Here is a 24,296-nt window from a genome sequence, read left to right as displayed (position 1 = left end):
AGCCTGGGAATCTGCTTTCCACTGATTTTCCTTTGTCCACTGTAACCTATGTTCTCACTATCTAATTTGCAGATTTCTCTGTTATCCAGATAAATACTTCACTGCATTTGCATTCTTAGGCGCTGTCCAAGAACTGATTAACATCATTTGAAGAAAATGGTTTTGAATTTTTTTTTTATGTCTTAGACAACATATCTGACTGTTAATCCAAATAACATTTATAACTTTAGTATTTGTCATTACTGCTGAGAGGAAAAAAAAACAAACTAAAATGCATACACTGCTGTAAATGGACTTAGTATAATCCTTTCGTTCTGGCCTACAATAACTTCACCCACAGAAATAGATAAGGATGCAAGACAATGGTGAATACTGATAGCATGTGCAAAAAAAGAGAAGTACTCACACATACACAGTAACTCTCATTAAAATTTCAGAAAGCTGTAAGCTGCAGTTCTGACTTTAGAGATATCAGTGGAGCGCTCTCTCTAAAGATCTGTCAGCGCGTTCTCATCTCATACCCAACAGATAGTGCCAACACTCTTATAGAAGATAATTTGTTAAGATCTGAAACTATATGGTATGTGTATCTGAAAAATAATCTGGCATTAAGCCTCTTCTTTGAACAAAAAAGGATAAATATCTAGGGATAAATCATCTCAGATGAAAGGCAGCTTTTAATTATCCATAACCTTTCTATATTTTGAGACTCACATAACTTTCACATCATCTCTTATACTTTGGATTCCAAAGTATCTGCTTAAAATACAGGAACTGTGATTGCAATCACACATTAAGAAGCCTAAACATTGAGATTTCTTTTATCTGTACACACACATTTCTACAATGAATGCACAATATAATCCAAGTGCAAAAATGAAAGTCCTAATCTCACACTAAATCCACAATCCTCTGTTCAATTTATTATAAATTCTAAGTTTAATACTGTAAGGTAATTCTGTTTTGTTACTGAATTCTTTCTGACTGGAATCTAGAATGGTTCTTTTGTCACAATTAGCTGCTGATCGTAACATTCATGCTGATTCAAATAGGTTTAAATTGTTTGGCCTTGGAAATTGCCACTACTGTGAAGCATTTAAACATTTCTACACATTTCCATTTTTAAGAACAATCTAGAGAAGTCTTTCAATATGGTGCATTTTTGTTTAAGTGCACACAATGAACACATTAGACCATGTGTGTTGTTTCTGCTCTATGTGACAACATATAAGCTCTTCAGGCCAGCAGGGCTCTCTTGTTGGCTTCTACTGTGACATACAGAGAGACATCCTTCCTGAACTACTGGCTACAATCAGAGCTCACAACAAACATTCTTCTTCATAAGGGATAAAGAAGATGCATCTGCAATGGTGTTTACTGTCATTACTAAAATTCTGAAGTTACACGAGTTTCTGACTCTTCCCTAATTATTGTACAAGAAAGGTCACATTTAAATCAGGAGTATACAGAATATTCCTTGCATGTCCTTGCTTGCCTGCCTCCTACTCCACCCTCCCTATCTGTTTTGAAGAAGTGCTCAGACTCCAGTGTAAACAGGGACTTGCTGACAATGGAGATAAGAGCAAGATAATATTTTTACAGAACAATGTTTTAAAAATAAATATTCTCCCTTTCTGTATCTGCATTGTATTATATAATATTTCTTTTCATGACAATGAGCAGTATAATTATGATCTAACCCAGTGAGCCATGGTAGTGTAATTGCTGAGCAAAACTGTCAGACAGAACTAAGATCAAGCACAAGTAATTAAGAGAACCACTGAACAACAGGGAGACAAAAAAGTAGAAATAGACTTTAGAACTCTTTTCCTCTTTTCAGCAGGCAACTTTATTTCATAAACAGCATGGTACTCAAATTTCAAGGGTGAACAGATAATTGACTGACACTGAAGACTTTAGAAGTACTCCAAAACCACAAAATTTCGAAACAAAAAGACGACAGTTGTAGCAAAGTAATCATAATTTTGACTCATGGTTACCAATGCTAGAAAATAAACAGCAAATTTGGTACAGAAAGTTTGCAGACAATGAAGGTTTGCAGAAGAAGAAAGGAAATTAAGGGAACCAGAGTGAATTCTACATTTGTTAATTTATGCTAAGACAGCACACAGGCAAAACTACAAATTAAATGTAAATGATATTAGAGAACTTTTTTTCACTCTTACCATACTGAAAGAACAAATTCTGGAATTGAAGAGTAACTGGCTAGATATGGGCCTGTGAAACTAAACGCAAGTAAGGTGTAGTCCAATTGAGTATTACCTGAAATGTAAAAATAAAAAGAATGGTCTTTAATTGCCCTGGACTTTACTGTATACTATCACAGATAAAATAGTCTTCTCGTTTTCTCTATATCGACTTCCAACTTTTCAAAGACATTCTTCAGGCTCCTGATTCCTTCCTCCAGATTATTGTTTTGATTTGATCATTAAAAAGTTCACTATGTATCACTGCTTGGAATTTTTTAAAATTTTCAATAATACCTTAAATCTGTAAAGTATTTTTCCTCAAATACCCTAACATCCTTTGCAGTCATACTTTCATTCATACACATGAAATAAGCAAGTAGTATGATCCTTATTTAAACAGAAAGGAAACAGAAACATGGATAGGTTGAGTAATTTAACTAAGGAGAGAAATGTTATGAGGCAGGCAAAAATATACATTGGATCCCAGGCTCCAAATTTTAACTGCAAGAGCCCCCATTTCTCTCACATCTTAGATTTCTCAATGTGGCTTTCAGCAGTCTGCTTGGGAGCCTACTGCAGCATGAGGGGTTTTTTGTTATTCTGACTGTATTTTCCTAAAATGAATTCCATTTCATTCCATTAGTTTTCTCTTTAAAACAGCTCCATTCTATATTGTCATATTCCTTAGCTTAAGCCTAACTCAAAGTAGTGCAGTGGAAAATTTCTCCCACTGCTTTCCACACATCTTGTCATGATACAAGTTTCCTGTCACACTGTTTTTCAAGTCTTACTAAAAAAAATCTTTCAGAAGCTAGAGGATTTAAGTATTGTTTCAATGAAATGGTGACAGGGATGGTTACCACATTACTACCTTTTAATTCTGCCAGTTTACTCAGTTCTGGAAAAGTGTAGATATATATGATGGGATTCAGCTTCCGGTCTGAAAAGGCCACCACTTGTCTGTTGGCATTCGCTGCAAAGGCTCCCACCTGGCCAGTCTGACACTGCAGCACCGTCGTCTCCTTTGTTTCAATGTCCCGGAAGAGGATGTAATTGCCACAAGGGTAGCAGACAGTTTGATTGTTGATAAAGCCAAAGTTCTTCTTTGGGAATCCCTGAACCCAACTTAAGAAAGAGCAACTGAGTGTTATAACACTAACCAAAGACACACATATCTAAAAATACTGTGATAAAGGGTATGTTGTAGCTTAAGTTACACCAAACTGATGCTTGGGATAGGTTAGTCTCATCCTCATACCAATGTTGCAAAACCACAATAAATTCAAGATTTAATATTACGTATCATTAGTTCAGTGTTTCCAAAAACATAGTCAATCTTACCCTGATGGAGCAAAAAGGACTGTCATAAGAATGTGAAGAGATGCTTATATTTCCTTCAGTTTTCACTAAAAATGAAGTTAACCAGTTCACAGGCTCTGTTCTTGTTTTCAGACATCATAGTAACAGAGTATACCTTCATTATGAAAGAGGTACACAGGAACAACCCATACTTTGCACCCAATTATGTTTACTTAACCTTTTCATATTTTCATAGTTCATCTCATTGCCATAAAATAAAAACTACAAAGGCATGACTCATGTCTATATGAACCTAACCAGAAGGTCTGTTCTGCTTTAAAGATACTAGTACTTTAACATGGTAAAACTTAACATGGTGAAACTTTTGCTACACAATGTAAACAAGATGTGTTACACAAGAACTGAAATAAATTACTGAAGAGGAGTCAGCTTACAAACTTACAATCTACCAACAAATTCATAACTGCCTGCAGATATTTTTGCCTTTCAGAAAGTGTGTGGATGAACAGCAAGGTCCTCTTACAAAAGGGATTTGCGTTTACCATTAAGTGAAGATGGCTGACCAAGCCACAGCTTAGCTGGCTAGATCCATGACAGAAAAGTTTCAGTTAAGTAACACACTCCCTCTGTGTACAGCACAGCTGTTGGCACCTTCTCTTCCAATTTCTATCCAGAAACTTTCCATGTCCTTTTCCAAATAAGCACATTTGACTGGAAGAGATATTTGCCCCTGCGGTTGCAAGCAGCATTTTCACACTCCTTTCATGAACACATGTCAGTCATAAGATCAGATCAGCTGCCGATCCTCTGTACTCCTGCTAGAAGATTGTACTACACCCTCAGCACTTCAGAGTTAGGAACATTTTCAAATGACTAGTCTTAAGATATTTATATCTAGCAATAACTTCTCATTATCTTTTTGGAGTATTTTCTGCTTTTGGCCTCTTCTGCTACACACCAGAGGAGGAGGGGAGTGGGAGCACACTGACTACGTGCTCATCCAGATGAACTGAATGCCATAGCAACAAAGAGGACACATTTCAGCTGACAAATGTTTTTTCCAGACCTTTTACACAAAGACAAGATGTATGAAGTGCCACAGCACATAAGCAGACCTTTATGAACACGCTCAGAGGACCAGCTCTAGGCTTTTCTCTAACACTAGATCTGAATCAGTGGAAATGAACCATTTTAACTTCTGTTTGTGGGAGTAAAAAGAAATCTAGAAAACATTTATGCAGCGACAAATTAATGGGATGACAGTGTAATTTATCATCCTTATAACTAGTAAAAGCTAAAGGGGATAAGGATTTAGGTTGTTATCTGATATCAGCTATAACTGGTGCAGTACACAGGTCAGGTAATTAGCCACAGCTCACCCACGTGTTTACCATGCTGTGTCTGTCTCCAGTTTTGTATAAGCATTGTGTCACAAGCAATTGTCATAAACTTTGCCAGCTAATGCAATGTAGATGGGGCAAAATAATTAGAGTTGCTTGGAAACTACCTTACAGAGCATTTTGCCACTGAAAAACATGTTTTACAAAAACATGAGTTTTGTCAAAGTTTCATGTTTTCTGCAGAAGCAAAACACAGAATTGCAATTGACCACTGCAAAATAATTTGTCACTTTCTTCTAAAACTGGTATACATACTACTGCTGATAACATTAATTTATAAGAAATGCAAACTTTAAGCATTCTGTTTTATGGAAATTGGCTTTGCTTCACATTCCAAAGGGCTTAAATTATTTTTAAATTTTGCATAATATTTTAATTTCGTAATGGTGTTTTCGCAAAGCAGAAAAGCTGGGTCACAGCTCTTCCAAGTAACACCATTTTGCAGAAGGCACCTGCCCTGAATAGCAATGACACACTTCAGATGGTATTTTTCTATTCTGCAAGTATCAGAACAGTTAAGGCTGTAGCCTGTTTCTTCCATTACTAGAACAATTAATTTGCTTTCCACTGAAAAGTGCTGTACCTATAGTTAAGGATCTATATCTCCCATATTGGTCATAAATGTTGATGAAACAGCTGAAATACTTAAAACAGACAATGAAGTTTAAACATCTGTCCCACAACAGAAAAAGTGACCAAACATCCTTGATTGCTGTGAAAGTCTCAGCCAAGGTGGGGTAGAAAGGGCTTAACTCATCTACGGCTCCTGTTTGTTCAGCACTAAAAAGCAAACTGTTGGATTGCCAAGAGCTCTGAAAGTGTTGTTCTATACATAGTGTGGGTTATATTTGTGGAAAATGGAAATCTGACAGTCTCTGATGTGCAGGTTAAGAGAAAAGGCAGAAGTGAGGACTTACGATACCAGGAAAACTAAGAGCCATGGCAGAAGATAGTGACAGTGAGGTTTAGGAGGTACAGAACAACCAAGGAAATTCTAGAGGTTGAAGTAGCCTGAGTAAAGCAGAAGAGAGATGTGGTCATGGGCAGACCTGAACTGCATGGGTTCGCAAGGCCAGGCACTGAGAAAGAGAACCCAGCATGTTCCAGGAGTTCATCAGGATTGCACAGGGCCAGAACCACTACACAGAAAGGGGCAACAACTCAAGCCAAACTTCTCACCAACTTATCAAGCCCCAGCTTAAAACTAGTCAGGGTTGCTCACTCCTCATTTCAGAGCCTCTCTGTACTAAGGGCGGAGAACCCAAGTTTCACCCGTATCCACCAAAGGCTCAGTCCCTGTTGTATGCTGCACTGCAAGTGCTTCTTTCTCCCCCGCCAACTACCTGCCATCCTAACACTGATTCACAGCACAGCAGCCTCTCTTGCTCTCCCTGTTACACGGGCCCTGTTCTCTGTACAGAGCTGACTCGGGCTGAGCGGAGCGGGGCCCCGGCGGCACAGGACAGGACACCCCGCCAGGGCCGAGGGGCTCCAGCATTTACGGAGGTCCGAAGGGCGCGGGCTGTTCCGGCCGCCCCCACCTCACTTCCAGCGCAGCCTCCTCGGCCGAGGAGCAGCAGCGACCCCCCAGGGGCTCGGTACGAGGCTCCCGACCAGCCGGCTCCATCCGCTGCTCAACGCCACCCGCCCGTTTACACCAGTCTCTTAGGAACAAGAACGGCTCCTGCCATTAGCTAAGGCACCGCCTCCCGCCAGCCTTAAAACAGACAGTTGATTGGCCTGCACCCCTGGGCCAACCAACCAATGAGCACGGGCGGGTATTTAAAGGGCCAGCAGCCCTAGTGAAAGGAGCGCGAGAGCCTCTTCTGCTGGGCTAGAGGTGGCAAAGTGATAAGACCAGCGATCTGCAGCAGATCTCACTGTTCTCACCCAGGCACCGACCTGTGCCTAATGGGGTAATTCTGCCTGTGAGTCACCATCGTCTGTGGCCTTTAACCTGGGTGTTCTTTGCTGCTGTGTTTTGAAAGCAGGTGGCTTTACCTGTCATAGGCATGAGTCTGCCTTGGTGCAATGACTGTGAGTTCTTTCCCATACCCACCCCTTCTTGCGGGCCCTTGCTGCAGCTCTGCCCTTTGCTCTTCTCATCCCACCAGCCTCTCACTTAGTGGGACAACTGTACCTCTTCTCCCATTGCTTCTCTTGCTTTTCCTCTTGTGAGGTATCACAGCTGTTCTTGGGACATGTAAGACTGTTCTTGAAGATCCAAAGAGAGTTGAGGAGAAGCTGACTACTGGAAAGAAGAAAAAGTACAGCTATGTTTTTTCTTTATATCTTTAGGGCTTTTAGCATGACAACACAGTAAGAAACTTCCATCACTTTAAAAGCAAAATTAACAATAATATCTATTTTTCCCTTTCCTAAAGGGATAAACGTTATTTACAGTATCTCACTGTAGTCAGCTAATTATTACTTATCTGTACAGTGGCCATGTGTGGCTTTGTGATATTGCTGCACACCCACAGCACCCTGCAGCAAGAGTGGAGAGTGGCACGCCTGCCCGGAGGGTGCAGCACTAGCCCGTGCCCTACATCTTATTTCCACAGGTGCTCTGCCTGTCACTCAAAACCAAGATAGCATGAGGAAATGGGTTTATTTTTTCCATGGTGGCTTTGAGGGGCTGTTGTAGCTCTCATATTTCGTGAGGCTGCTTTAGGCTCCTATGTGCCTGCCTCTGGGCTGTGAGTTAGTAGACTGCCTGTGTCTTTCTTAATTGCTAAAAGAAACTTCAAATGAATTTTTCTGATGACCTAAAATGTTGCTGAATCTTTCCTACGTGCAGGCTTTCAGAGGAATGAGAAACATGTCCTCTAACACAGTTCTTTTAACTGTAGGAGAAATTATTTTGTTGACAAAGAGCATCTTATTCACAGCTTCACTTTGCCTAGGGCATGTCAGGCTTGTGCAATGAGTTACCACTCCCTTTCATTGCTGAACTGCTTGGTAATTATGAAATCAAACAGCAGTGACTTAACAAAAAATCACGTTGTTCTTGCATTCAAATGGATTATGGTGTCAGGTTCATGGGCACTTTACTAGTGGCCATCTCCCTGTTTGCCTTGATCTTTGTGACCTGATGCCCAAACCAGAAGTCACCAATAGGCAAAATTTCCTCACTGTGCAAGCATGGATACACTGAGAAGAGTGGACGAGCTCCCGTCCCTCTGTTAGCCTTCGGGGCTTGACAGAGACATGTCCATTGCCAGGAGGGCCAGGACTGTCCCTCTCTTTGGCTATGGCTGCCCTAGCTCTCTGGTGCCTATAAATGTGCCATTTCCTAATAATGTACAACTTGGGTGGGTGGGTTGGTGGAAGCGTGGGAAGACTTGGGAAGGGAAGCATTTTCCTTCTGGGATCATAGGTCAATTTAGACACTGTGAAATGCGTTAAGAAGAAATCTCCTCCATTTACCACTATTATACCCCAGGAAAAACTGGTACAAAGGAGGCTCCTGGTGTCCTCACCTCCACTGAAAAGAGTGCAAAAGGGATGGAGAGGACTTCAGTCTGCACTTCAGTTCTCTTTTGCTCTGTGCACATCCTGATGATCCCACAGGTCATGCTTGCAGAACCAAGCACTAATCCTTCTATGAGTGCAAGGTAGAAACTAAATTAAATCTAACATTTGCATTGGGTTTTCATCATGAAGCAGAACAGCTGCAGGAGAAAACCTCCTTGTCATCAAGGTGGGATTTTATTGGATTTCAAAGGGCAACAGGTGATGCAGTGCTGCCATAGTGGGACAAGGCTGCCCAGGAGGCCATGAGGGATGTGGAGGGACGCCTGATGCAGGAGGCATCACTTCAAAAACCAGTCATATGGGTGGAGTTCTGCCACAGGTTTCCCATTTAAACGGGAGTGCCAGCTGGGGTGGGTTATGCTGCGGTTATAGAGAGCAGTTTAATAGTGCCTGGCTCAGCGACTGGGTCAGCGTTCCCGGGGTGCGCGACGCTGCTCCCACCGAAACCCAGGCTTTCCCCTCGCCGTGAGGTGAGGACCAGCCATCCGAGGCAACCCCCCCTGCTGCGCGCTCCCCGGTGAGGGCACTGGTTCCCGCCGTGCCCGGTGTCGCCCCAGGGGCGGGGCCGGCAGCGGGTGGGCGGTGCAGGCGGCGGGGCCCGGCACGGCACGGAGCAACATAACGCGGCACGGCGGAGCTCGGCGTATTGGAGCGCATCGAGATGTCGGGCGACCACTCTCGCAGCTTGGCCAAGGGTAAGCGCGGGCCCCGGCGGGCAGGGGAGCGGTCGGGCTGCTGCATCGCCTCAGTCGGGGCTGCGCGCGGGGCGAGTACCGGCTGTAACTGTCGGAGTTCTTCTTTCCTCTCTCCGCAGGCAGCGCGGCCCCGGGGCCCGTGCCCGAGGGCCTGATCCGGCTGTACAGCATGCGGTTCTGCCCTTTCGCCCAGCGGGCGCGTCTTGTCCTCCGCGCCAAGGGCATCAGGTGAGGCCTCCCCGGCGGGTCGGTGTGCCGCGGGACGGTTCAAGCTTCCCTGCTTACACGGGCATCCTAAATGGCTCTCAATTAAACATCCAAGAAAGAAACGAATGAAAAAGGGTTTCTGTGAATGATTTTGTTATAAAGCTTGAACTTCTTAAGACTTTTTTGGGAGCAGTGTTTTGCTGATGTGGGAAATGAGCAGGCTGTATATGAAATACATTATGTAAAGGCCCAAAGTAAACCTGTAGTGAAAAACTCCAAGATTATTTTTATTGCTTCTGTTTGTTTGTTTTTCTGTTTTTTTTTTTTTTTTTTTTTTTTTTTCCTCCCCCACTTACCTGTCATCCTGAATGTTTGCAATAATATTTGAGCTTGTCCTGGGTAAATGTGAGTAGAGCCTTATTGTCTGTTGTTGTTTGGTTTTGCTCTAAGCTGCAGTGACAACTCTGGGAGATAAGAATACTGTTTATGTTACCTCTTAGCAAAATGCAATAGCGAGCAGCCTTTGCAAAAAAGGCAATGTACTATGTTCCTATAACATCTTATTGCTGTGCTGTAGTAAGTTAATGGAATTCAGTACTTGTCTTTGTTTCTATTTCAAGATAGCCATTTTGTTTCAGTGTTTTCACATGGGGACTAATGCTTCCCTCAGTTTACAGCTTCTAAGGTTTTCTGCCTGCTGATTCCCACCAAGTCCCAGGCCTGACAATGGTTTGTTATGCACCACTGGGAGTCCATGTTAGTATAGTGAATGCTTACCACTCAGTTATCCCCATCACAACATGGCAGTTGGGTGTATGTGAGGGTTTTGTGTTTTGTTTTGTTTGTTGTTGTTTTTTTTTTAATTCTCTTGGGTATCTTTTTCCGAGGAGTAGGTGTGTTAAAACTTCCAGGTCAGTTTAATTTTGTTTTTATTTAGTGTCATTGGACTGATTTTATTTTTTTTTTTAATTTTTTTGAGCACAGTATATGACATGCTTTGTTAATATAGATGTATTTCTTGTGTGCTTTTTTTATCAGTATCTATTTTTGTCTTTACCTTGCACACTTGTTCTATGTGAGGCCATAGGCAAGGAAAATAAGTAGGTGGGATGCTCTCCTGATTTGTTCTTTGGTGTAAACTCAGGCTGAAGCTCAACTGCATTTCTTAATTGGAGTGTAGCTTATTTGCAACCAAGTGCTTCTTTCTTAGAATGTCCCTGAATGTGCACATGATAAGTGTGCTGCATTCTAGCTTGACCTTTATTTTTAGCCTGACTCTAAGGGCTGCCTCTGTGTGTTTGCAGACTGCTCATGTATAACTAGTTTAACAAACAACTCGTTGTAAGTCTGTGCCAATTTTCTCCAGCAGAGGGAAGTGCTCCCTGTCAGTATTTCTAGGTGTCAAATGGTTAGTTCTGCAAAGGACTGCACGGCAGACTAAGCAGAGCAGGGGAATGAGGATACAGCCTCTTGAGTACTGTAATGGAGGTGTAATGACTGTATTTCATCATGGAATGGAACGTGAACTGAGGCTGTTTGGGTCTTGTTTCTCTCATGCTTTTAGCCATGAAGTAATTAACATCAATCTGAAGAACAAACCTGACTGGTTCTTTGAGAAGAACCCCTTTGGGCTGGTTCCTGTTCTGGAGACCAGCAAGGGCCAGCTGATCTACGAGTCCCCAATCACTTGCGAATATTTGGATGAAGCATTTCCAGGGAAGAAGTTGATGCCTTCAGACCCATATGAGCGAGCCCTTCAGAAGATGCTCTTGGAACACTTCTCAAAGGTACTTGTGTGATCAGGGTGGGATTGTCTTTCTTATTATAGCGCCAAAAACTGCAGCTCTCTTGCCAATGCTGCTTTTGTCCCTTAAGAGAGAGGTATTGTGTCTGGTAGAAGCATTTGAATAACCAAAGGGGTTATTTGGGGTCCCTTTCTGTGAGCAGCTACAAACCACTGTGCATCTGGATTGCTCCCAGCATTTATGTGTGGGGATGGATGCAGGAAGATGGTCAAGGTAGTGACTGTATATGTCTGAAAAAAGATTTTGCTACTATTTGCTATTTTTTTAGTAGTATGTGCAGATGGGAAACATACCCTTCTTTTCAAGACTAAAATTAATTAGTATTTGCATTCATTCTTCCTGTAAGCCTTTGCTTACCTTTCTGAAGGATAAAAGATTTTTATTAATGGACTTTATTTAACTCTTTAAAGTTAAATCTTATATTAACATCTCAAGCTCTGAGTGACTTGTATTATTATAATAAGAACATTTAAAATTTTATCCTTTCCTTTGTGTAGTTAACATCCATAGTTTTCAAGCATGTTATGGCAGTCAAAGAAGGGCAGGACACCACCGCACTCAAAGCAGAGATTGCTGAAAAGCTTGACAAATTTGAAGAGGTAAGAGCATTTCATGATAATGAGCAGATTGCCAGTCATTGTGTGATCTTTTCTTTTCTTTCATGCTTTGGCCTTTGTAGCTAGATCTCTTATTCAGTTGGTAGTTAAAGCAATGAACAATCTTTCAATTTACTCCCTCAAGCCTAGGATGCACAAAAGCACCATTAGAGTAAACTCTAAGTAGCTAAACTAAACTTAATCTGTATGATGAAGGCTGTGTAGACTTCAGGAGTTTTTTGAATTCTAGCTGACTGCTGTTGTCTTGGATACCTTTGAACGCTATAAATGTACATAGACTTTGCAGCATGTTCTAAGAGCAAAGTGCCTGAGTGGCTGAAAAGCATTAGTGCAGATACACTGGTGATGAAATTAAATCTCTTTGTTCAAGAGCTTGTCTTTGGGGAAGCAGAAGGTGGCCTGTCTCTTGCAGAAGTCCAGCTCTGGGCCATGTTCTGCTACAGTGGTGTAATGCAGCTTCAGCAGAGCTCCAGGAAGCATCAGGTGGCTTTCATGCTGGATAAGCAACTTCACAATCCTGATTTAGTGTCAGCAGTGGTTCTTGGCTAGTCTAAATAGCAGTCACACTTGCCTTTGTCATGAACCCATTCCTTCTGTGTTTTTGGCAGCCACAACTAATGTTTGTCTGGCTTGATCAAGGTGTTTCTCTCCTGGTGCAAAGCTACCAATATCTTACTAGTACCTTCCTAATTCTCCTAACAGTCCTGTGCATTCTGCTTCCCCACTCCCTTGAGCTGCCAAAGTAAAATTGTTTTCTGAGTAGTTCTTGTCTGTCTGATCAGGCTGATGCTGGAGTAGTGCAGACAACAAATGAGTTCTTGAGGGAAGCCATGTGTGTTTCACTTTCCTGAAATGCAAACTTATTAAACATTAAGGAAGAATTAACCGTCCTCCTCCTTTCCTAATGCTATGAAATACTTGCTGCTTCTTCAGTGTGTCTATTTTACTATACCCTGAAGGATTTTGCAGCAGCAGCTGAAAGTCAGCTGAGGATGGGAGAAAGGAACAGAGTCATACAAACCTCACCCAGCCTATTGCAAGAGATATCCAAGAAGGGAAGTGTTTTGAAACACTGCTGTATTTAGTTTGCTGCTGCCCGACACAGTGAACTCTGTTCCCATTTCTGTTCCTGTTCCTGTGTCTGTGCATCTAGTGGGTTATGTTCTGCCATACACCTGGTAATTCAAACAGCTTGATGCTTCCTGAAGGGCTGCTTTAAATTTCCATTAGGTCATGGGGGTTAGGGGCCAGGGAGTAAATGCCATAGGAATGTTGTCCAAATTTGGTGTGTGTCTGTATTTGAAGACAAAGATTTGTAAGGTCTCCAGAATTCCATATTGAAAATGCCAAAGTGTCTAAAAACAGTGGGACTAGTCTTATGAAAGAAGAGGCCAATCTCTGGAGGAGACCTTGCTGTGTTGCCCTGTTTTCTGTTCTGAGCTATGGGGATCTTCTTCTGGTGCATGTGGATATTATACTTGTTTCCTGTTCCCTTTGCACCTGGAATCAAATCCAGTTCTAAATGTAATATTGGAAATGCTTTCATGACACTACTTAGCTGCAAGTGCCATGGGAAAGGAATCCCTGTTGAAATGTTCTAGTATACCTGGATGTTAAATTTAAATAATTTATTGCTCAAGAAACGCATGTGCATAGTTATGTTTGATTAGTCAGTGCAATTTATGCTTTTTTACAAATCAGAGATCACAATATGACAGATTCTGAGAGCTAAATTCCTTTTTGTGCACAAGCTGCAGCTTCCTAGCGAGTAATGTTTTGTGACAGTTTTTGAACTAGTGGAGAACAGTTAGATTGACAGTGTATGAAATAGTTAAGCTTGATACTATAGCACCTCTGCTGACTAGCTCTAATTCACCAGATATTGCATGCACAGGAGAAGTGTGCTATATCTGCATTATTTGCTGTCCGATCCCTTCAGTATACCTACATCCCACTACGAGGTGGGAATGCTTTGTTACTGTAGGGTCCTGCTGTGATAGTTTCCTTTCTGAGGGCAATTTTCATCTCTTTCCCCTCACAGATTCTGTCCAAACGCAACACTGTGTTTTATGGTGGGGACTCAATCTCCATGCTTGACTACATGATGTGGCCGTGGTTTGAACGTCTGGAAGCATTGCAGCTGAAGGAGTGAGTACATTATCTAGCTTCTAGTGCAAACTGAAGTGCCTCAGTGTAAATATTCTTTGCATACACTCTGCAGCCATGGGGCACTCTTGGGGGCTGCTGAAGAAAGTTTGTATTGTGTTACAGTTTGCAGGGAGCATATTCTCAAAAGACAGATGAGTTGTTCAGGGATCTTCTGTAAACAGGCTTTCTTTCACCAGGTCTGTTTTGTTACCAAATTATTTTGACAGATTTGGAAGAAATGGTCAAAATACAAGACTTTCTCTCCATCCTTAACATCATAGATGACACTGATCTTTATTTGAAGTGGGTGTAGGTATGGAAGCCTGGGTTCAAAGTTCTTGATAGAAAGCCTCAAACTTGAAATGCAGTCTTCTAGTCCTCTTTGGAAATCCTATATTTAGGGTGACTTTTTTTGTTTTGTTTTGAGATGGGTAAACTGTATCCTACCTTGCTGTAGCTAATGTATGTGTCCCTGTTGTAATAGTGTTTTTTTTGATATATAAATAAGTGTCTTGGTCTGTTTTGTCCTGACATAGCTCTACCATGATATTGCATTAGTATATAGGGAAATGGTATCAAAGAAAAACTGCTTTGTAGCTGGCTTAAAATGGGACTAAAGACTCGTATGAGGAAGTGGGTGGTAAAAGTGGAAGATGAGTATGGAACAGTTAGTCTCACCCTGGTGCCTGAAGTATTCTTGAAGAATAAGAAAGATGCAGGGAATTCTTAGCATTGAAACTCCTGGCACTGTAAAATGGGGGCTATATTGGTGAGTTGCTGACCTCCTTTGTCTCCTGTATGGTCCTTGACTGGAAGGGGAAATATTTTAAGCAATATAGGAGCATAGGTGTAGAGTCATGAAGGTATTTGAATGATTGAGGATCTAAGCTGTTGTATGTTAAGAAAAGGTGCTACCTGGAGAACTTATTGTATTAACTAAACGTGGGAGTTGGAAATAGTAATGTAAAGTACTTGGGTCAATCTACCAGAAGAGAATGAAAATAACAATTTACACTGTTGAGCTTTCAATTTGCTACACAATTGTGTTATTTCAAATGTATCTGAGTGGGCTTATGGATTTAGTCTGGTAGTTGAATCCTCAGTTTCCTCAGTAGACTGGGTCTGTGTTTTAAGTTGCTGGGTTGCAGAGTAGTACAAACTGCACAGCTTGTCTTGGTGTGTGAGAGAAAAGAGAGCTTTGAGTTGTGGAGGAAGACTCAGCCCCTGCATGCAGCATTTGCTTCAAGAATCGCTATTAACAAAGCATTCCAGAGGGAGGCAGTGTTGCACAAGCCTCTACCCTCAGTGTGGCTTAAATAGTAAATAGGAGCTGTGTCTTTTGCAGCAGAGATCATGTAGTCAAAAACATGCTGGTATCTTACACAGTAAGTGCTCATTTATGTTTTTGCTCAGGTTTGCAGAGTGCACAAGCTCTGCAAGAAATCTTTTGCTTTTTAAATGCTCATCTGTCCTCTATGATCTGATGTATATTTCTGTTATCTGCTCTAAGCGGAACATTATACTGGCAGAAAGCAAAACAAGCAGTAAAATAGAACCTCTCACGCTATTTTGCTTCTTTGATGCCCTTCCTTTTTCCCATTTGTGTTACTCAGTCTCCTTCTTTTTCCTGTAGCTCTTTGAGTCACACCCCAAAGCTCCAACACTGGATGGAGGCCATGAAGGAGGACCCTGCTGTCAAGGCTACAATGACTGACCCCCAGATATACAAAGATTACCTCCAGCTCTATTTGAAGAACAGCCCTGAGGCATGTGATTATGGGCTCTGAGGTGCCAGTAGGCACATGCTTGCTGAAGTGTCAGTGCTGCTTTTCAGTGTGAGCTGTGGGGATCTTCTGTGTGGACTCTTCTGTGGTTGCATTTCATAGTGAGGAATAAATCTGTGCTGAAAAGGTTGAGGAACCTTCTTTAAACACCACTGTCAGGAGGAGGGTGTGCTGACTTCAGGCAGGAGATGGAAAGTTGTTGCTGGTCATGGATATCGTGTGAAGGAAAATGTTGCCTTTCCTCAGAGGTGATGTTCTCTTATCTGTGGCCTTTTTGCAGATATTGCTGGTGGGCAGTCCCTGAACTGACCCTGTTATTTGGTTTAAAACTTGTAATACTGGTGTCTTGAAAATAAATAAAAAGCAAACAAAGTTGTCTTTAAATGTGTTTGGTTTTTCCTTCTTCTTTCCAGGCAGCTATTAGTCACTGGACTGGTTGTGCAGAGGGGACCGAGGCACAGTAAAGCCTAAAACAGATAGTGCGGTCTCTGAAGTTAGGGTGCAGTTATCTAGTACAAACTGTCCTCCTCTTTAGACACCACTGCTGCTGAACAACTGAACCCACTTATCCCTGCTGAAGTCACGTTTGCAGGGGCCACATAGTAATGGCTTCCACTGTGGGCTAGATTTGCTGGGAGAATGTGTCACTTCTCTGTCCTTCTGAAGTAGGGTTGCATTGAGTCTAGATCCTAACCAAAATTATCCTAAAGGCTGGAGTAGAGACTAAAGCTAACAGACACCATATTCTGAGCAGAAGGACATTTATTTTCTGACCTCCAAAACTCAGTGTTGTCATACATGTCAAGATGTAGGCAAAACTGGAGAACTGAAGTAGAAGCAGTTCAGTCAGAGCATCACTTATTGGTGGTGTCTTCCTGCTGGTGAAGCAATGAATATGTTCTGATCCTGCCGTTTGCTTGCTGGAACAGAGATTTGCAGTTGTACATCTTTTGAAACTGTTGTGTATGCTAATATAGTAGAGTGGGGACAATATTATGTTAATCAAAAGTAGTCACAGGAAAGACTTTGTTTTGTTGTTTTTATTTAAATCCCCACAGTAGGGGACCAAAAGAACTATGACCCATTCTGAAGTTGCTCAGCTGTGTGGGTCTTTCTCTAACAGACCACTAACCACCCAAACTGGCCATTGTTCCAGGAAATAAGCATGCAGAAAGAAATCAGGCAAAGCAGTTTGTTCAAAGACAGGGCTGTGGTTCCTGTGGTGCTGAGGCAGTTGCCATGAGATACACAAGACTCTGTCTGTCTCCTGTTGCAATGAGGTAAGGTAGCATAGCAGAAAGTTCATGATTTTCCTGGTAGTTGAGGCACTGAATGTCTTGGAGCTTTTCTGGAGAAAAACTGGACTAATCTGTTTTTTACCTTTAACATGTTCTGCCCCAACATGCAAACTCTGAAGAGGTGCGTGCTTGTGTAACTTTAAGTAGAAAAGCACATATGAAAGATTTGATGAGGAAAAATAATCAGCAAGAACTCTCTCAGCTTATGGCTGTTGGAGGGGATTGTTTATGCTCTTACTAGCTTTAATTCAAACTATGCAGGTTTTTCCCTCCTGTTTATCTCTGTGGCTTTTAAACACATCTGGTACTACTTAGACAAATACTAATTACTCTGCTGCTCCAGAATGCTGATGTTCTTTAAAAATTTTCCCAGTCCAGATCTGATGCTGTACATTTTGTAGATTGTCATTAGAGAACCCAGAGGAAGCATAAAGCTGTGAGGTGTGCTGTCAGAAGATGGATCTAGGCTATTTTATAAGACAAAAGTGGGATTTGAACTTGATGAAGCCACTATGCCTGAAATGGTGTTGGTGGGATTTCAGTGGTAAACTTCCAAGTACTAACTGAAGAATATTTTGGTTTTATTAGCTGCTTTGCTTTGTGTAGTGCTTGTTAGAGCTGTTAATATAGCAGGCTCTGAGTTGGCTTCCATAAACATGCTAGAAATATGTTGCAGTTTGTTCCAGTGTATTACTGGACACTAGTGGGAAATGTGACATTGGGGAGATCCAGTAATGCCTTCAGAGCAGAGACCGGCATCCAAAAACTGAACTGACTAGGGACAGGCCATGGTAACTCCACGACTGTCCAAACAGAAAGTTTTGTTTTCCCTGTCTTTATTTAGTGGCTGTAGAGTATACCATCATAAATATGCTGCTTCAGCAAAAAAAAAAAAAAAAGTAAAATGAAATATTCTACCTCATAATTTAGTATTAAATATCAGTGTTTTAAATCCCCAGGCAGACAGCTGGGGTCCTGAACTCATTATGGCACACCAAGAAATGCAGGCCTCAGGCAGAGCGTTCTTGATGTGGTAGTGAATATGCAAGACTCTGGCCTAGTCTTCAAAGGAAAGGAAAAGTTATGTAGAATGACTGGCTCTCTTCTTTCAGGGTGGATGGGTGTAAAGTATACATAGTATTAGTTTGAAGAGGCCAAGAAAAGAAAACACGTATTTTCAGTTTTAGTCAACAGAGGAAAAAGATAGTACATAATAATAAAAGCATCAAGCTGACTGAAGTGCAGAGCTGTTCATCTAAGCTTTCCTCAAAGTCCTCTGTAGATAAGATTGTACAGCAAGTACTGTATTTACTCACCTTCTACTCCATGTTTTGCTCTTGAAAGTTGTTGGTGCTATTGCTTTCAAAAACAATGGTGATTGTTTGTTTGTTCACTGTTGTGCCACCTAATACAAATGTTCTCAGCACAGGCTTAAAAAAATAATAAAAGTTTGGTGTCAGCCAAAAAAGCATGGAGGCTGTTTAGTAAAAACAGTGAGTTTAACAGCATGATGGACACTTCAGATTAGCAAGGCACTGGCCTTGTTCTGTCCCGCATTTGTAGCATGTCCCTATATCTTTGCTGATGTCATCAAGATGGTTGTTGTTACCATAATGCAAGACATGGTCCAGCCTCTTGTTATTCAAAACCATTTTAGGACCCCTTATATCTATGTTAAGAACAAGGTGGAAGGGAGCCAAGGTGGAGGGAGAGATGGGAATCCCAGGCTATAAATCTGAGAAGGCTTGCTGAGTTTGGGGTAAGTTGGGTGAGAACTTGGTGAATGGGACTGTGGCTATGACAGAAGGTCCTTGCTTGTGGAAACTGTTAAGAAGAGTCTGTCCAAGGAGGTGTTAGAAGATTGTGTGGTTCTTGTGCTGGAAGTGGTAGTGGCTGGAGATACTGGTTTGAAAAGTCTCAAATGCCACATACTAGGGATACCTGAAACACTTGTGTGAACTCTAGAGAAATGCCTGTGGTTTTCTTGCTTTTTCTGATCAAAAAGGAAGAGGAAAGGAAATTTCAGCATCTTGCTGTGCTTCACTTAATCTCAGCCTCTTGCCATGTTCATTTAACAGCTATCTGTTCTGCTTGTCAGAGGCGCCTGACTGCAGGTGAGCGCATGTGCCAGGCGTGTGTTGCTGGCACAGTGTCACATCTCCTAGGCCTTCTGTCCCCAGTTTTCCACTGTTGGGGAGTCTGTGATGTTCCCCTGTACTATCAAGGTTTGAGAATTTGCTGTTTCTTAACCTGTCTCTTTTCTTTGCTAGTAGCCTGATTACTTCACCATTCTGCTTCTTGGACACTGGTTTCATTTGGGAATGGCCGATGAAAATGTAGTTTCTTTACAGTCATGAGAGCAGATGCAATTTTACTAAACCATTCCCAATTTCTGTAAGATGGAAGCGGTCTTTTCTTCTGTGGGTCCGAAGCCAACAGGAGTGGCAGTTCTTGATTTAGCTGAGTAAATTAGTAATGCTGTGTGATGTTGTCTGGGTTTTTCCCTCCTAAAAGACTTTGCTAATTTGCTAAAACAGGAATTTTAAAACTTGTCAGTGAGATGCAACTGTGTCTGGGGTGGGGTGTGACAGCTGTTCAGCAGGGTGCAGTAACACTGCATCTGAGTCCACGAGGAAGTAAGAACACAGCTCATATTAGGGAACCAATGTACTGAGCCTGTTCTGGGCTGTTCACAGCCATCTTCTGATGCACAGGAGGCAGTCTGTGAGAATTACAGCACGTGCTGCAGGTTTGTGTCTTAGGACCACTATTCTTGGCAAAACTGATTGAAAAAGCCATCTCTCCAGGGAAAAGGAGGCAAAAAAGGAGCACTGAACAGCTACAAGCTGAGTAGGGAGCAGACAGTGTTTCCTGTAAGCTGCAAACCGTTTGCATGAGTCACCTATGTGACTGCACAGCAAAGGCATAGGAGGGCTGGAGGAAAAGGGGGAAAAAGCTTTCAACTTCAGACCACCTGAAGAATCAATGAGGATCAACAGTGAGACATTATGGCTTAGTACTGTCCTTCCTGCAGCTCTCTGCATACGTTCCCATTTCCCCCAAGAATGCTTTTGTGCCCTTCTTCCTGTCACTCAAACCGTCCTCAAAAGGCAGCTCTCAACAGGAATATGCTCTGGGCCAATCCACAAGGCAGAGTGTGGCTGTTTTTTCCCCTCTACATTCATCACACAGCTCTTTTCTGTGCCTGTTTAGGCCTGGAAGCAAAGTCCCTCTCCTCTTACTTGTAATAGCTAAGGCAGGATGATTAATCAGCTGTTTCTCCTTGTGGGAAGACAGCTCAGATATAACCCATGGCTTCAAACCCACAGGCTTGGTGCCTTTCAATTACTCTCCATATACTTTATGTAGCGTAGTTGTGTTGTGCTGGTGTATCTCTGCTCTGGATCGAACTTTCCACCTCCAAGGCTACACCAGGTGTGGCTCTAGCAGGAGGGGATCAGTGTGGGGCCATTGGTAGAAATCTGCCTGTGGACAAGCTCTGTTTTTCTCTAGTTTTACATGCAGAAGCTTCATAATACTGTAATGGTGTGATAACCCTGAAGGTGAACTAAATTGCTGGGAATATCGTGCTGACAGTGCAGGACGCCTCTGTCCCGTGGGAACGCCTGTGTGACGGAGGCCGGGCAGAGCCGCCGTGCATCTCGTGTGCTTACAGGCATAGGAACCGTCCGGGGCTGCCCTGCCTTGTGCAAGCTGGACCTGGAACATGTTAGCAAGCCAAGTACCATCTCCCCGTGGATTTGGGAAATCCCTCTGTGCTCTTTGATTCCCAGCAGAGGGCTAGAGAGCAAGACTGAAGGTTAGGAGCAATATAATGAATATCTGCCTTGATGCACCTGGGGAGGCGAAGTGACTGATGAGTCAGGCTGTGCACAGTGTGGTTGCTGATCCTAGCTCTGCCTGCTGGGCCTGTATTGCACTGGTTTGCATCCTGCATGTTAGATTGTCTGCAGAACGGTGCCTAATTGGATTTCCAATGACATTACAAGTGTCTTGGCACTTCTGGAAAGCAGCACAATACAGACAGAAATGTAATCTTGGCTCCTTACACATCATTAAGTCTTTGCTGAGTTGAGACTGTTAATGGCTGCGGGTCTGTTGGTGGATTTGAAGATTGTTTTGCATCTAAAATTGACTTATTTTCCTGCAGAGCATCTAAGACACTCAAGAACTTCACCAGGGTTTTAATCTTCATTCTTGCGCACAATTTTTAAAACAGTGCCACAGTCAGACACTTTACAAGCACTCAGATGCCTAAACAGTGAAGGATGTATTTAAATGTTTCACCTCAGCAACTGCTGCACTTCATCTCAGAGCAAATCAATAATGCTAAGATACCCACCTTCAAGACAGATTTTTAATTTTTTTTTTCTACTATAAAAGTTTGGATTATCTCTGGTTTTAGCTAGACAGATTCATAATCAGTTAAAAACTTGTGCCTTATTTTTTCAAAGGCAGCACCTCTGCAAACAATGACTGAAAAGCTTTGTTCTATAAAGTCCCTCAAGCCTCTGCAGCCAAAGGGTTTGCTTCTAGCAGCTGAGGAGTCCAAGATGGCACTCTTTAACTAGAAAGTGAAGTTTCTTTTGAAGAATACTGTAACATTATTTGATCCACAGCATGGGCTCATTCAGGTTTCTGTTTTGGAACCTTGTGCAGAGAGAGGAGGACCAGGCTGTAGCAAGTACAGCAGCTCATCACACTGGAGAAAGATGCTACAGGAATCTCTGCTCGTGCATTCATCGAAATGTTGTTGTGGCTCAGCTTGGCCATATTGGCAGGGCAGTTTACCTGAGAGAGCTCTGTGTAGAGAGCAAGCAGCTGAAACAACCCCAGTTCAAAGGAACTAATCTGAGAGAGGTGGGTACCCGTCAGTGGGTTTGGATGGGGTTGTTAATGACAAACTTCAGTGAACTCAAATGATTCGGGAATTTTGGAAAGCTGAAAGAACTGTGAACTGTGTTTGAAAACCTTCATTAAAATTCAAGGTTTCACAGTTAACATTATACCTGCCATTGTCATGTTCTTTTATTTGATCTGTTTCCAAATTTCCAGTATTTAAAATGATGTTTTGAAGTTTTCAAATGAAGCAGCAGCCAATGCCCAATGTCACAGCAACTTCACAGGGCCAGATGGAGGCCCAAACACAGAATAATAACAGTTACTGTGTCTTCTGAGGTTATGGCTTAGAGACGTAGATGTAAATCAAGGAAGTATTTGTCTTAAGTGTTACAAAGTGACTTTATGGGAAGCTTTTAATGACCAAAAGAGGAGTTTTATTGGACAATAAGGGAGGAGGCAGCAAATGTTACTTGTATACTTGCCTCAAAAGATAAATTGTAAATGCCTAAGACCTCTTCCATAATTATTGAGTCAGCTTCTGCCATCTAAAACATTTGAACATCATATGTGTATGGAAAGCAAAAATACTCAGGTTTTTAAAGTCTGTTCATCTGCTGAAGTGGGGCAGCAGAGATACTCACTCTGCCATGTGTTACTTGTTTTATTCTTGCACTTGCCCTCCCATAGAGGTCTGACAGCATCAGAAGCCAAGAACTACTGGAGGTTTTCTGGCATGTGACAGACTTGATTTGCTTTGTGCAACTTCCCCGTATTAAGCTGTTTATTCTCAAAGTGCTGAAAAAAAGTCAAAGTACACCACTACAAACTCATGTCTCTTCTCAGGGATTATCTTAGAGTGGTAATAAAAACTGAGAATAAAGATGTCTCAAGCTGGAATAGAGTGCTGCTTGCTCAAGCTAGGTGAAATAAGCCTTTTTGTGAAGTTTCTCCTGGGAGTTTTGATTTTAGAAGAAATGGAATGTTGAAGAGGAGAGATCTGGAAAATGACATAGAGCAATTAAACCAGCAGCAGCAGGAGGGAATGGCTGGTGTCCACATCATTTCCACGTCCTGTGCCCTTTTCCAGGCCTTTCCGTCCACAAACCCCATACTGTGCTGGTGGGGTACAATAGTTAACAAAAGGAAGCTCCATGTTTGCTTTTTGGTTTTTGTTGTTTTTTTTTTTTTTTTAATAAATACAGTTACAAGTGAAAGGCAATTGCATATTGATGAGACTGAGCAGACAAGACTGAAAGGTTTATTCTCAGTTCAAGTTCATGTGCTCATTAGCCAGGCTTGGATGATCTGTCCCTTTGCTCAAGGAGTGACTTTGTCCACAACAGTGACTTTACACACCAACCAAGCATAAACAGGTGGCCATGTCTAAGTGTGCTAGATAAATCTCCAGCCATAAAGCACAGGTTTAAGTTTTGAGCTGCAGGGTGATTGTTAACGTCAGAAGCTTTTGTTCATCTCTACCAATACTGTCTACAGTTGTGGTAAGGACATTTCTGGGCTGCAGCAGAGCTGTAATTGACAAAACTCTAGGGTGCTAGACTTCTGCTGAAAGCTAGCACATTGGAATCAGGGCTTTAAGAAAGCCTGGAAATAAGGAAAACAAAATAATTTGAATCTCTGAATGAAGAATCCAGATCAAAGCTCAGAGGAAAACTGTTCTACTACTAAAAGAGGAGGCCAAAAACAATCTCTAGAGTCTGGGGTTGGCCTTTGTCTGTCTCTGCATCTGCCTACTCTATAACAGATAATAGTGTAAAAATGGCCATGGCATGGACCAAAAATCTGGTAACTTCCCTTCTGAAAAAACATTTAATATTGATGTTACCCCTTCTGCTACATGGCAAAACAGAAGCAGTAAAGCATGCTCCAGAAAATCAACAGCTCAATGGAGAAAATGTTGCTGTGCTTAATAGACTGAGCTTTAAATCATGGTGGGTTTATTTTTGTTCTGTGTTTTTATGTAATAAAAACAACCAGGACTGCTGACGATCCCAGGCCACAGCACTCACAAGCTCCATTTACCACAGTGTGTGGTTCATTCTGGGAAACTGTAACTCCTGGCTCGGTAGATGTGCTGCAACTCTTAAGGCAGCTGCTTCTCAGACCTGTCCGATGCTGACCCAGCCCCAGTCATCACTGGAAGGCAGAGTTATTAGTTAAAGGTGTGCAGAGCATTCTGTGAGGCTAGAAGACATGTCACCAAGGAAACAGTGGTGTTTTTATTATAGAAAATCATAACTAGGTTTGGATTTCCTGCCAGAGCTCATATAGAATATTAACAAGGAGGTGCCATTCCCTTAAACAAGGGAAAGGGGATAAGCAGGAGGATAAGTGGTGGTGGGTGGTAGCTGGAACAGGGCTGTGGATACCTGTAAAACAAGTTCACTTTGCATC

The 24,296-nt window shown here is 42.1% G+C and overlaps 2 protein-coding genes across 3 annotated transcripts in view; one reads left to right on the top strand and one right to left on the bottom strand.

Moving 5' to 3' along the window:
- The window catches only part of CFAP43 (cilia and flagella associated protein 43), a 46,232-nt gene extending 39,573 nt beyond the window's left edge, over positions 1-6,659 (bottom strand). Inside the window, exons 1-3 of one of the 2 annotated variants that reach the window (XM_065067097.1) lie at positions 6,472-6,659; positions 3,082-3,335; positions 2,187-2,283 (exon numbers count right to left, since the gene is read on the bottom strand). In XM_065067097.1, the coding sequence (XP_064923169.1) occupies positions 2,187-2,283; positions 3,082-3,335; positions 6,472-6,557 (437 nt within the window). In that variant the 5' untranslated portion in view covers positions 6,558-6,659. The remainder of the gene's footprint in view (positions 1-2,186; positions 2,284-3,081; positions 3,336-6,471) is intronic. The other variant, XM_065067098.1, reaches the window with a different exon arrangement.
- A 2,219-nt stretch (positions 6,660-8,878) lies between these two features.
- Positions 8,879-16,107, top strand: GSTO1 (glutathione S-transferase omega 1). Its single transcript, XM_005508547.3, has 6 exons — positions 8,879-9,162; positions 9,282-9,390; positions 10,934-11,156; positions 11,672-11,773; positions 13,833-13,939; positions 15,573-16,107. The coding sequence occupies exons 1-6, from the start codon at positions 9,129-9,131 to the stop codon at positions 15,724-15,726; spliced, it is 729 nt and encodes a 242-aa protein (XP_005508604.1). The 5' UTR covers positions 8,879-9,128; the 3' UTR covers positions 15,727-16,107.
- The last annotated feature ends 8,189 nt before the right edge of the window (positions 16,108-24,296 follow it).

This window comes from Columba livia, chromosome 6 (assembly GCF_036013475.1).
Source record: "Columba livia isolate bColLiv1 breed racing homer chromosome 6, bColLiv1.pat.W.v2, whole genome shotgun sequence".
NCBI lineage: Eukaryota > Metazoa > Chordata > Aves > Columbiformes > Columbidae > Columba > Columba livia.
Note: the sequence above shows the minus strand (reverse complement) of the source record. Positions and strands in the feature narration are given on the sequence as shown.